The sequence below is a fragment of the Pteronotus mesoamericanus genome, unplaced genomic scaffold (assembly GCF_021234165.1).
Source record: "Pteronotus mesoamericanus isolate MK-2021 breed Mesoamerican mustached bat unplaced genomic scaffold, CSHL_Meso_final contig_502, whole genome shotgun sequence".
Taxonomy (NCBI): Eukaryota; Metazoa; Chordata; class Mammalia; order Chiroptera; family Mormoopidae; genus Pteronotus; species Pteronotus mesoamericanus.
Window position 1 is genome coordinate 934,519 of NW_026555187.1, and position 12,998 is coordinate 947,516.

General features: G+C 49.2%; 1 protein-coding gene across 1 annotated transcript; it reads right to left on the bottom strand.

Annotated features, from left to right (window-relative positions):
- Positions 1 to 207: 207 nt before the first annotated feature.
- SLC35E1 (solute carrier family 35 member E1) lies at positions 208 to 12,586 on the bottom strand. The gene is made up of 6 exons (XM_054578852.1): positions 12,141 to 12,586; positions 11,763 to 11,833; positions 9,505 to 9,642; positions 7,875 to 8,000; positions 3,702 to 3,947; positions 208 to 3,229 (listed from the first exon to the last, which is right to left on the bottom strand). The coding sequence occupies exons 1-6, from the start codon at positions 12,544 to 12,546 to the stop codon at positions 2,999 to 3,001; spliced, it is 1,218 nt and encodes a 405-aa protein (XP_054434827.1). The 5' UTR covers positions 12,547 to 12,586; the 3' UTR covers positions 208 to 2,998.
- Positions 12,587 to 12,998: the final 412 nt, after the last annotated feature.

Sequence of the window (12,998 nt, forward strand, 5' to 3'; positions counted from 1 at the left end):
GGTATTACTCCTCAGAAATACGCTCTATGAGCACAAGCTGCCACAACATTCATAGGTTTTCCACATTATACTGTTCAATAAAGGTATGCCATTAACTGTTATGCTGTGATTTCTATAGTTTTATTCTACTATCTCATAAATCCACAAATCACAGGTCCTAAATTTGGCTTAGGAAAAAAAAAGCTTTGAAATACTAAAGATACGAGAACCAGGTCAGTTACTCTTTCTACCTATTGTTTGTCTTGTTATGGGGTATAATGAAGACAGGGTCACTCAGAAAGAGACCCTCACTGACAAACTGGGGCGAGTCTTAATTCCCTGGACACCATCATTTATTTTTGGTAAATGCCATCAATGAACATAAGAGTGTCATTCCCACAGAACAGTCTACAGCATTTAAGTTTAAAAAACAGGTGACAATTAAAAAAAATTCACAATTTTCAGATCCTTTAATAATTTAACGTTCTCTGCCCTTAAGGCTGTTAGATCATTAACAGATCAGGTATGAATGGTTATGTCCCAGGAATAATAATGGACCTATTGCATAATGTATGCCAAATACACAGCAAAATTCAGAAATTCCAAGTGCTTCTTCACTGGAACATATTCTGGCTTCTCTCCTTTGTAATAGGGATTTCCCCTATGACGAATGACTTAAAATATGGTGCTTAAAAATTCTACACCAAGTCTCAACACAGTTATCAAAACACTATTCAAAAATGCCCTCGGAGCCTCAGGTTCCCCTTCTGTAAAATGAAGGAGTTGGGTTAGTGTCGCAGGCCAGACCACACCACAAATGGGTAAACTGAACTTGTTGCCACAAACTCTAGTAGTGAGGAATATGAGAACAGTTGCAAATGTGGGGAGCACAGGGCCAGTGTGGCAGACCAGGCCAGTACGTGGCTGGAAAACCAGCTTTCTTGGGGTCATTGTCAGCTTTGAACTGTCAAGTCTCAAAAGTACGTCTTTTTTGATGATTTGATCTAATATGATTGTCTCATTTATTCCAGTGTATGTACTTACTGTAAATGTATATACAGAATTAAATATCCCATTTGTTAATTTATAAACCATAATAAAACCAGTCATTCCCCTCACCAGTAGATCTTGCACTGGAAAAGGAAAACAAACTAATACACAAATTTCAGCAATATCGGAAATTTCATTAAACCCAAATGGAGGCATAATTCATTTTGGAGTTCAATTACATGTTCAAGGAGTTACTCTAATAGTAAATACAACTACCGTAATATCTTTGCAGTGCAAAATTATCCCTATTTGTTATTCGACAGAAAAATTCAACTGTAGACTTGACTGCCTCTGGTGAAGGTACTCAGTGATGAGCTCATCACCAGTAACACCCTTCAGGATTGCTGTTTTGGATTTCACATAGCAATCATCTCGAAACTGGGGGCCAAAGTAATTAGAAAGCAAGTGAACAGCAGACAACAAACAACGACTCCTAAGGCTGGTGGTTCATGAACTCACAAGTGAGAATGCATCTGAGACCCTTCCAGGAGTGCCCAATGTGAGCTGACAAAATGGAACCTCTTAAATACAAAATTCCAATGATCAAAAACAAACCAGGAGTCAAGCATAAGCTACGTCACTCTCTCCCTGGGCAGGAAAATGTCGCACAAGAAGGTAAAGGATGACCCCTGTCCCATCCGTTGGAGACGGTGCTAAAGGAATAAAGCAGCCATCACCAAGGACACCGCCAGCCATCACCAAGGGTCCCTTCCGGGAGGGAGGACTCAGTCCTTCCTGATGCCGGGAAAGACAGAGACCCCCGCCTGGACCTCAGCACACAGGTCATGACATGAATCTGCCGAAACCAACTTTTTCTTGACCAAAGCATGTGATCTCACAAACCAGGTCCTAACTTGGTGCTCGCCTCTTTTCCCCTTCACCAGGTCATGATTCAGACCCCAGTGTACACACAAGAAGAGGCCATGGAATCACAGCACTGTGCTCTTGTCTGTCACACAAGACCATTGAGATGATATATTTTTTTTTCTCCACACAGTGGTATTCTTGATTCATTCCATTTCCAGTGATTGTGGTCATCTGGGAGGTGCTTCTCAACACTTCATTGTTTTCTACCAAATGCTGGTATGTGTCAAGACAGGCATCAGCAGTGGGAACTTTTCTTGCTTTTAAACATTTAAAAACAAAAGGGTTTTCAATCTATAAGCCAGTCCTTATGCATCCCCTCCTGGGGAACAAGGCATAAATACACACAACTACAAAACATTTCCTACAAAAGTGAGAGACTCTCCTGAAATCAACATCTCCCCAACATCCTGTGAAGTCATCACAGCAGTGAAGACCCACCAGAAAAGACAAAAAAGACAGAAATGGAGCTCGAAACACTGAACATGATTTCCTATCGGTCCTTCTCCCAGCCCTGCAGGCTCCTCCTCACCGCCCTGAAAGGAGCAATGCCCTGTTCCACTCTTCCCTCTGGATCCAAGCACACAACTCTGGCCGACAGGTCGAAGACTCAGCCTCTAAGAACTCAATGCTAACTGCAATAGCTGTTCACTTGTGAGGGCTTGCCAGTGACTGTAAACTGCCATGGGGCTGAGGGGGAAACGGAGTCCATCTTGCCCATTCCAGGGTCTGTATCCACAATGATTCCGTCTTCCCAGAGGGTCATCTGGAAATGATATCTGGGAAGCAGAACAAGAACTCTGAAATACACGACTTGGGGAATAAGTCCACACAGAAAAATAAAGCCTGGCCAAGATCTGCATAGTGCTGCTGCCCTCAGATGACAGACTCCAGGAAGGAAGAACATGAAACAACATGAGGGTGGTGGTCCTCACTGCAAGGAGGGCATCCTGACGCTCCATGGGGCCGGGACGCCCAGTGTCCTCTGAGGGTTGTGCACTGTCCCCTCGGCTGGGCTTACATTCACTGGTTGTCAGAGTTTCTGGTACTGCTTGAGATTGGGGTGGGGGGAATTGCAGAACAAACCCCCCCCATCCTCTAGGCTCTACACATCATAGCGGTTCAAACTGTATGAGTTTGGGTAGCTCTGCCGGCTGTATTGGAAGTGGTCTGTTAAAACGTTGTTGCGGCCATATTGATAGTCTCCATGCTGGGGGAAGAGGACGCCATTGTGGGGCTTCTTCAGAGGGCTCCGGTGGTGCTCCTTACTGCTCAGGTCCCCTGTTGTGACGGGGAGGAGGTGCTTCTGTGCTTGTTGATTCGCATCATACTTGGTCTGAAAGAGAGCAGTGGGACACTTGGCTCCTTCCCCAGGACATGCACACAAGACAAAGGGGAGCTCAAGATTCAGAGCCAAACAGTTCTTCAAGGCCAACGTTGGTGTTAATCCAAGCAGGGCTAGACATGGCCAGTGAACAGTTAATACACTGGCCCTCCCTGTTAGCCATTCTCTCTTCTTACAGGGGCCTAAACAGAGCCTACATCAGGAGAGAGTGAAATCCCGACAAAGCCTCGGTAGACCCAAGAGCCACGGCTGCAGTGAGGCAAGGGCCAGGGTCATCCACGCAGGAAAAGAAAGGCCAGGACAGGTGGGGCTGCACCAAGACCATAAGCCAATCCGACAAAGCTGAGAGCTAGAACCTCAGCCTCTTGGCTTTTGGCGAGGCCGCTTCTTTTCCCCATTCCACCATCTCTTGGTGCCTCCCTGGGTGTTGAGGGGACAGACACCTCCTCCACCCCCAACTCACCTTGTTGTACAGGAAGACCCCTAGGATGGCTGTCATCATGCCTAGGACGTTGGTGCTGGTGACCGGGTTCCGCAGCATGATCAGGGACACCGTGATGACCATGATTCTCTTGGTGGCATTAGCAACGGAGTAGCTCAAAGGGCTTATGAGATTGAGGATGCTGAAGGCGATAACATTCTGGGCAAAGTTACAGAAGCCGCTGACAGCCAGAAGCAGAAGCGTCCAGGGCCACTGGGACACATAGGTCTACAGATGGGGGAGCAAGACAGCACTGTGGTCACACGCCTGTCCTGGCAGAGGCTGGGGGTGCACAGTGGCTTACTGGGGTCATTCAGTGGGGAGCAGACCCAGGTGGATTCTAGTGTGATATAGTCTCTAAGCTTTATGACACTATACATGACACAACAGTCATTACCATCATCACCTCCATCACTGTCTTAAACCTCACCATCACCATCACAATTGTCACCGTCCTCATGACTGTCATCATCACTGCCATCACCACCACTGCCATCATCTTCATCACCACTTTCCCTGTCTGCCGAGAAAGTGGAGGTTTGGAGAGGGGAAGTCAGGTGTCCCAAGGGTGCAGAGCGTGGTGTGAACCAAAGCCTTCCCTCGTCCCTGGACAGTGAGGGCCCGGGCTCTGGGGTTAGCAGAGTAAGGTCTCAGTCTCATCAGCCTCCTGTAACAGACACCACAGGCTGGGGCTTACAAACGACAGACATGTATTTAATTCTGGAGGCTGGATGTCCCAAGATCAAGGAGATTCCATGTCTGGTGTGGGCTTCTGCATTCATAGGTGGTGTTTTCCTTGTGATGTTCTAAAGTGGTAGAAGAGGCGAGGGCGCTCTCTGGGACCCTTTTAGGGCACTGATCCCACTGATAAGGGCTCTACCATCCCCATGATCTAGTCACCTCCCAAAGGCCCCACCTCCTAATACCATACCACTGGGGGTTGGGTTTCAACATGTGCATTCTAGGGGGACACCAACATTCGGACCACAGCAGAGACGATGCATTCTGTAACGCATCCTGGTCCTGGGAAGGCTGCCCGAGTGTATGAGGAACCTCCCAGGTGGGGAGCCAGAGGCCCTGGGTCTGCCCCTTCACTGGAAGCCCTGGGCAGCTGCTTGACCTCTCTGGTCACGGTTTCTTGTCTCTGCAACGGGACGATGCCTGCTGAACCTGCACAATGCCACTGCTGTGGGGATCAACTGTGACCATGGCTCCCAAAGTGGTTTAAAATGATTCCAAGCCACATAAACATGAAGTGATGTACCATCAAAACTGCAGTTTAAGTTACTCAGATTAAGGAGGCCCGGAAGTCAATAACCCACAACTAGCAGCCGTGTATGTGTATCACAGAACCACCTAAAGATCCCAGGCTGACCCTCAGACAGCAGAGGGGGGAAAACTAGGTAGGCCCTGCTGTGGCCAGGCAGCCCAAGACACCCAGCACCAAATATTTATGGATTTATATCTATTTGGGGCTGAATGGCAAAAAGCACAGAGCATGGTCTCCACACTTCCCTGCCCTCTACCGTCCCTCCTCAGCACCAGTCCTCCAGGCTGAACCACCATGAGGCTTTACAGGTAGGGCTGCCAGGCCAAGGGAGAATCTCTGGAAATGGCACACCAGCTATGGGGTGTCCCAGGCTGTGGCCCAGAAAGCAGCGCTGGGATAGCCCTGTGTCGCAGAGCCCTAAGAGCAGAGCAGTCTCCAGACCCAGCGAGGCTCCGTCAGGCGGCAAAGCCACAGCTGCTTAGTGGCAGCTGCTCTCTGCAGGCCAGTTCCCCGGCTACACTGGCCTTGGCTGTGGGAGGACACTGCCGACTCACCCAGGGCGTGGGCTGCCAGGACAGGAGCCAGAGCAATCTTAGGGAGGGTGTTTGATTCCACTTCTACCACCTTCTGAGCGAGAAGGATCATGCAGTTCTCTCACAGGTGAGCAAGATACACTTAGGTGACTTGCACAAGGCCATGCAGACATTTGCTCCTCGTGGGGGTAATGGCTCCTGCAAGGCACTGAATAATACTGTGCACTCCTGGGGCTACTGTCAGAAGGTGCAGGGTGGTCACTGGAAGAAAACTGAGAAATGCCCTCAATATAAGAACAGGCAAAGAACAGAGATCAGAGAAAAGCCTCTATATACACGTTCGTGCGTATGTATACAGAGATGCCAAAGAGCTGTAACATGGGACAGTGCAAGAGAACAGACACTAAACCTACCGACAATATAATGTAGCCAATGAAGGAATGAGAAAGACCTAAATATGTCAATATGGAGTGATCTCCAGGACATATTACTTTTCTAAATATCTAAAAAGTACTTTTTGTGTAAGGAGGAGGGAAGTTATGAATATATCATTGAATAAACCTTGTCATATCATTTGGCTTTAGAAATATAAAGATTTGACATTCTCTGGGGGCAGAAGAAAGCAATGCCTGAAAATTGAAAAGACACACAAGTAAAGGAACCCAATTACACAAGTTGTTGACACAGGCACATTATGAAAACAATTATTTCGAGTGCCCTTAGAACACAGTATTTCAATTGTATAGCAAGTCCTCAATGTCATCAACAGGTTCTGAGACTTTAAGTGAAAAGACATATTAAAAAAGAGTTAAGTTCTAACAGCATCAACTCTATAAGAAAACGACATTATCTGAGGACCTGCTGTACATTTTGAATGGAACATGCTCTAAGGACAAGCAGAACTGCACAGAAATCTTAAACTTTTCTCAGTGCTTGACCTGCGGTTGTCCCTGGGGATCCTCACTCTGAAACAATTATATGTGTGTACAGTAGAATCATGTACATGAATAATTGGTATAGGATAAGGAACTAAGTGTTTTCAAAAAGATATAAATAAAAAAAATCAAAGCAGTAATAAATTCTGTGATGTTAAATGGGAATTGGAAAGCTGCTATGAACTCTCCCTTCTGCCCCCAAATACTTCTTTCCTAAGAGTTTCGCTGCAAAGGCTTAAAGCAATGATAGCCCAATAGCCGTGAGCACACATGGCACTCAGATTGCATTTCTAAACACCACTGTCCACTGAAAGCAACCTGGATTCTCCAAGGAGTGGCTGATGACAGGTCTGGGATGGCAGGTACACAGATAAAGGAGTAAATTCTGGTGGACCAAAAGCTGCAAAGACTGACATGTGCAGTCAGAAGGGCAGGGAGCTAACAGGATGGATTCCATCAGCCAAGCCAGGTTAATTTGAATATGAAAACAATAATATGTACAACTAACATGACTGCAAAATGACACTAAAAGAAATAAAAGAACCCTCCTCCACCCCCCAAAAAGAGAAAAACCCTTAACTTGCTGGTTAATATTTGTAGTCAGCTCTAACTTTTTACTCTGTAAATGGTAACTGAAAGGAAAGAGAAGAATTGAACTGCCTGATGTGGACTGTACTTCAAGGTAACAGACTAGTCCTAGTTAAAGATGAAAAGTCATTCACAGAAAAATCACAGCCAACCAGTGTGGAGGGAAGTGAGAACATGGAGCCCTGGTTTCTTATCTGGCAACAGGAGATAAGCTCCCCTACCTCCAGAGGTGGTGCTAAGGATTAAAGACCAATGTCAAGAACCCAGGCAGACCTCATTAAGCCCTAAAACATTTATTCCTTCTCTCTTACTCAGGCCTTGAAGGACCACACACACCTCCTCCTTTTCCCTGTCACCTGCATTAGTTTCAAGGGTACTGTCTAGAGTCTGGCCTGGCAGAGGTGGTTGGAAGACGTTATTTCCTGTGCTCAGAGAGCTATAGCCACAACTGGAGTACACGGAAATATGTACAGAAATAACACCAAGAAAGGAAATGAGCACAGTTTTAAAGAGTCAAAGTGACATCTAAAACAAGTTATCAGGACAGAAAAGTCCCCGATGCTGGCAGTTTTGTTTTCTTTCATACCACTGGTACAAATGTGACTGCTAACAGCAGCTGGGATCTACCATGCTAGAGAAAGAAATGCAAAGGAAGCTGACTTGACTTCCTCGACTGCTCACAACCTGAGTCACGACAGAGAGCTGCATATTCAAAGATCGGGCCATCACAGGCCCTAAATGCCCCAAAGTCAACACGTAACTCTCTGACAAAGCACCTACTCTGGAATCAGTCAAGAAAAGGGTGTGTTCTTGGTCCTGGCCAACTCACCAGGTCACTGCTAACCAGGAAAGCAGAGAGGTCCACCAGGACCCATGTAGGGATCATAAAGAAGACAGCGTGGCAGCCCAAGATGTTCAGCAGCCGGAGATGGTGGATCCGTGAGTCTCTCAATACCTGAAGAGAGAAAATCTCGTTAAGGGCCAATCAACTCCATAAGTGTCAAGAAGGACTCCAGTTACCCAGGTTCCAAACACAGTGACTACACATTAACACTGACATCTGACCCTGACTGCCAAACCTGAGAGTGTGCGTTTGATGAGACACACAGCTCACGCCTGAAACAAACATAGTGTTTTATGCACGAAAGACCTAGTAAAGAAAACAAACAAAAAACCCCAGCAACACTCAATGATGGTGAAGCTGCAATTAAACAGGCACTCTGACATCCACTAAATTGGTATGGCACTGTTTCAGAATACAACCAGGCAAAGTATATCGAGAGCCGTGAAAACCTCATATCTTCTGACCCAAGAGCCAATCATAAGGAAGTAACCTGAGAGAAAAACATTCTTAATTATTGCATTACTTATAATGGATAGCTGGAAATAACCTGTGTTTGCATTAATTGTGGTACCTGAAAAGAGTGTGGTTGTTACAGAAGTTAACAGCCATGATTTTTAATGATATGGGAGAATGTGATGTTTCAACAATAAACGAACAAAGCAAAATTCTAAAATGTATGTGTATTACGACTCTAAAAACTGTACAGAGAATATCCCTAGCATTAATAGTTCTCTTTAGGGGACGGTAATGGGACTTCATTCAATAGCCTGGAAACCACTGGGCAGGTGGGCCAGTCTCTTCATTCTTAATCTCTAGCACCTACTACAGTATCTAGCACATAGAAGGTGCTCAGTTCTGATTTTTTTCATTGAGCTTTTCTCTTTTTTTTTACAATGAGCATATGCTAATTGTATAATAAAAACAATCTCTTGGTGTGCTCTCTCTCACACCCTACCTTTCCCCACCCCATGCGGGGGGCGGGGGGCTTCACACGCAAGGTCTCTCTCCCTGGTCCTCTCTGACGCACACCCATATCTTTCCCCTCTTCTTCCCTCATGGCAAGTACCTTTGCTCTCTCCCTCTCTCCTAAGCTCCAGGGGCCCTGCTTTTGCCTCTGTAAGTTGTTTCCTGAGCTCATGCAACCCAGCTGGTTCACTTTTTCTACCTATGTGACTTTCTAAATAAATTTTGCTTGTATTTGAAAATAAATAAGTAAGTAAGTAAATAAATAAATTAATTAATTAAAAAGCCGCCCTGGCTGGTGTGGCTTGGTTGGGCATTGTCCCGGCAAAACGAAAGGCTGCAGGTTCGGTTCCCAGTAAGGGCACATGCCTGGGTTGTGGGTTCGGTCCCTGGTCAGGGTGCATATGAGAGGTAACTCATCGATGTTTTCCTCCCTCTCCTCCCTCCCGTCCCCTCTCTCTAAAAATAAATAAATAAATAATGAAAACGCCATAATCTCTTTTAGAAAATTAAACAACAAATAGAAAGCCAGCAGAAGGACAACAGAATTTTTTGTTCTCCAACACCAAAGAAATCCCTACTTGGCCACTTTTTCAAATGCCACCCGCACACCCCCAAAACACGAAGCATACCACAGACGGTGCCTAAATACCTTTTTGGAGAAAATGTTCTGAAGCGAGAAGCACAGTGTGGCAGCAAGAGCACTGATGAGCCCCCACATGTCAAACGACAACTCCGTGACAGTGGCCAGCAGGACGCCGCTGATGATGGGGATGAGGGACAAGTACACCTGCGGGAGGAGGGTAGGAAGGGCTGATGGGCTGGAGCCGACCCGGGCTTCCCGACACAGACGCCCAGGGGAAAGCCTCCGTTTTGTCCTCCCTCACCAAAGAGACTCGACCTAAACCTTTGGACAAGTTTTACTTGTGACAGAAACCCTCTGGGGGGTAGGGGAAGGCAGATGGTTATCAGAGTGCCTGGGGCAGAGTGCACTGTGGGCAGCTCTACTCCTTATACTTCCCCATTCTACTCCCCTTAACAGCCCCTGCTCAGGGCCACAAACTGGGGCTACTCTTCACAGATCTAGTCAGCTGCCGCCACCAACACACCAGGGTTTGAAACCCCGATCCTCCAGGAGGCTGGCAGGGTCTCTTTTCCAACATGCATTTACCCCTGGCTGGAACGCTCCCCCAGACGCCTTCTCTAGCTGGAGAACTCCTTCCCCTTCAGGCCTCAGTTCACACACCATTCAAGAGGAGAACCTTCCCCACTCACCTTCCTGCACCCCTCTACCCTGTCAGGTTCCTCTGTTGGGTGTTCCTGGGCGCAGAGATCGCCACCTCTGTAAGTCTATGTTACACTGTCTGCAAACCTGCACTCCTTTAGGGCAGGTTCTTGTTCATCGCTCTGTCCTGGTGGCCAGCACACAGCAGGCACCTAGTAACTGCTGGCTGAATGAGTAACGTGCAGCAGTAGGAGGCCTTCCACGGGTCCAAGCTTTCCCGGGCCTGGTGCATGGAATGGCTCCTGAGCTCTGCTGGCTAAATGGCTCCCAATTTCCAGAGAAATGGAATCCGTTCCTGACGTTTAGCTCTTCTGACTCCCAGCTCATCTCTCTCTTACAAAGCACATGCTTAAAATACTGTGGAGATTTTAAGAGGGGGTGGTGAGGCCCTCCCACTCCTCGCCCCAAGGCAGAGCAAGGGCTCTGAATTCCAGCTTCCCCACTACTGGCCATGGCCCTCAGTCACTGACTCTCCCTTTACAACTCCAATTTCTTCCCCTGAGATCTGGAATGACCTGCCTTATCTTCCTCACAGGGTGGATCCATACTTATTCCATCATTATTAGACTCCTGCCCAAGTCATTCCCTACTGCTTCCTCATTGGGTGAAGTTTCCAGCTCCTTGCCCAAGCTGGGTCCAATGTCCTGTACAACGAGGAAACCTGATAAACATGCTGTGATATCGAGTGATGCAGCTGCACACCTCCCGGGCAATTCCAACTCAGGAGACAAGTCACATCTGACTTAATCTTGGAGGCAGGCAGCAGAGCACACCCAGGTTTTACCGGGGAAAAGGCTGAAATGAAAAATCAGCCAGAGGCGGCCCAGTTTCTATAAGCTGATCCAGGGCACTGCTGCTCTGAGTTACATAAAATACAGGATACCAGAAACCAACCACGAAGAAAAAAGGAGCTCTGTCCAGCATGAAATGGATTCCAGCTGGGACAACAGGAGTCCTACTTTCACGTAAAGACATGGGCAAGGCTGTCTCTGGCTAAAGCCGCAGCCTCTCTCGCCCCAAGCCAGGAAATACCCTGGCTTGGCATATTGAACAGACCCTGGATTGTGCCCAAAGCATCTTCCTTATGCAGTCCTGGATTCTTTGTGTTAAATTTAACTCCCATTCTCAATTCTTGCCTGCTCTTACTTCGGAGATTTTGATGAATTTGGCGAAAATTACACTCCTTTGACTAGCATCTCACTTCTGACCCCAGAAACCTCTAACCTGACCACTCTGTCTCTTGCAAAGAAATGAAACACCATTCCAGCACAAAGTCAGATATTCCATCCTGGGTCCCACTGGAGTAGAATGAGTGCCTGGCTAAGATGGGACCAAGTCATCCTCTAGCAGACACTGGGTAGGGAATCAAAACAAGGAGGAAAACGGGACCAGAGACAGAGGGCGGCGTCTATGAAACCACATAGGAGAGACAACTCAGGAACACACACCCCACACACTGCTGCCCCCAGAGTGATTTGAGAACATTAGCAGCAAAAGGGCCACCAGAGGCATCTAAGCTAACTTCCTTATTTGACAGGAAGCCAGGATCCTGGACCACGTCACCAGCTGGGCAACTTCCAGGAAGCCCTTGGAGTCCCCACCTGCCCAGAGCCCTCCACTGTTACCTTTGTGCTCTGCTTCTCTTTCATGATGATCCGGGACAGGAGGACCACCCAGATGGGCATGGTGGCCTTGACTGCAAGAGAAGCAGGGGGCGCTAAGGCGGCCGCCCGAGACCCGGGATCCACCCTGGGAGCCTGTCCCCAAGCCTCCGAGGATTGGAATAGCTTGGCAGCCCCTCAAACCTCTTCAGCCCTTCTCTTTCTGTACGGCTTCCCACTAATCCAAGAGTTGCGGTCCGGCCCGCTAGGCTCTCAGCTCCTCTCTCAGGCCCACCCCTACCTGAGATACCCGTGCTAGGTCCCTCCCCCGCTAACAGCCTGGGGGCTCCCAGCCCAGCGTTCCAGGTGGGACACCGCCCCACGGCCGGTCGCGGCACCCACCGGTGTGCGCATAGGATACTGGCACCTTCCAGATGCTGACGTGCGCCGACACTGACGCGAAGTACTTGCCGAAGGCCAGCGGCAGCACGTAGCGCGGGTAGAAGCGCGGCGGCAGCAGAGGGCCGGGAGATGGCTGTGGGCCGGGCCCGGAGCCCGAGACGGGTGGCGCAGGGGGTACGCGCCAAGCGCGCAGCAGCGGTGGAAGTCCCGCGCACAGCGCCAGGATGTGGCACAGAGACACGGTCACGGGGAACGGGAAGGCGCTCAGGATCACCTTGTTGACTACGTTCCCGCCAGCGCTCAGCGCGTACCACAGCAGGCACAGGGCCGCCACCCGTGCGCCCTCACGCGCCCCGCCGCCGCCGCCCGACGAGCCGGGGACCCCTGCGCCCGGCGCCGCCGCCATCCTACCCCTGCCGCCACCCCTTCCCGCCCGTTCGACGGCCGGACCCGGAGCTGGGGCGGGGACGGGGGGGGCACGCCAGCCAACGCCGCTCCCCATTGGCCGCCGCCTCCCGTCAACGCCGCGCCCGCCAACACGTAGCGAGCGCAGGTCCCGCCTCTCCACGAGTGGGCTTCCGGTGGGGGGCGGGACCTACCCCGGAAACGGAAGGAGGAGAGATGGGCCAGGAATCGAGCGAGGCTGCACAGCGGTAGGCTGGCAGTGAGACCGGGAACCGGAGCCTGAGAGGAATAGGTGGCCGCGTGAGTGTCTCGCCGCGTCGGAGTGTATGAGCCGACCGTTTAGCTCGCGGGCGACGCCTCGACATCCGCACTATACCGGCGCCCTCAACAAGATTCCCGAGGGGCGGGCAGCGGCGGAAGAGGGTGAAAGACCAAATTGTGAAAAGCTAAATC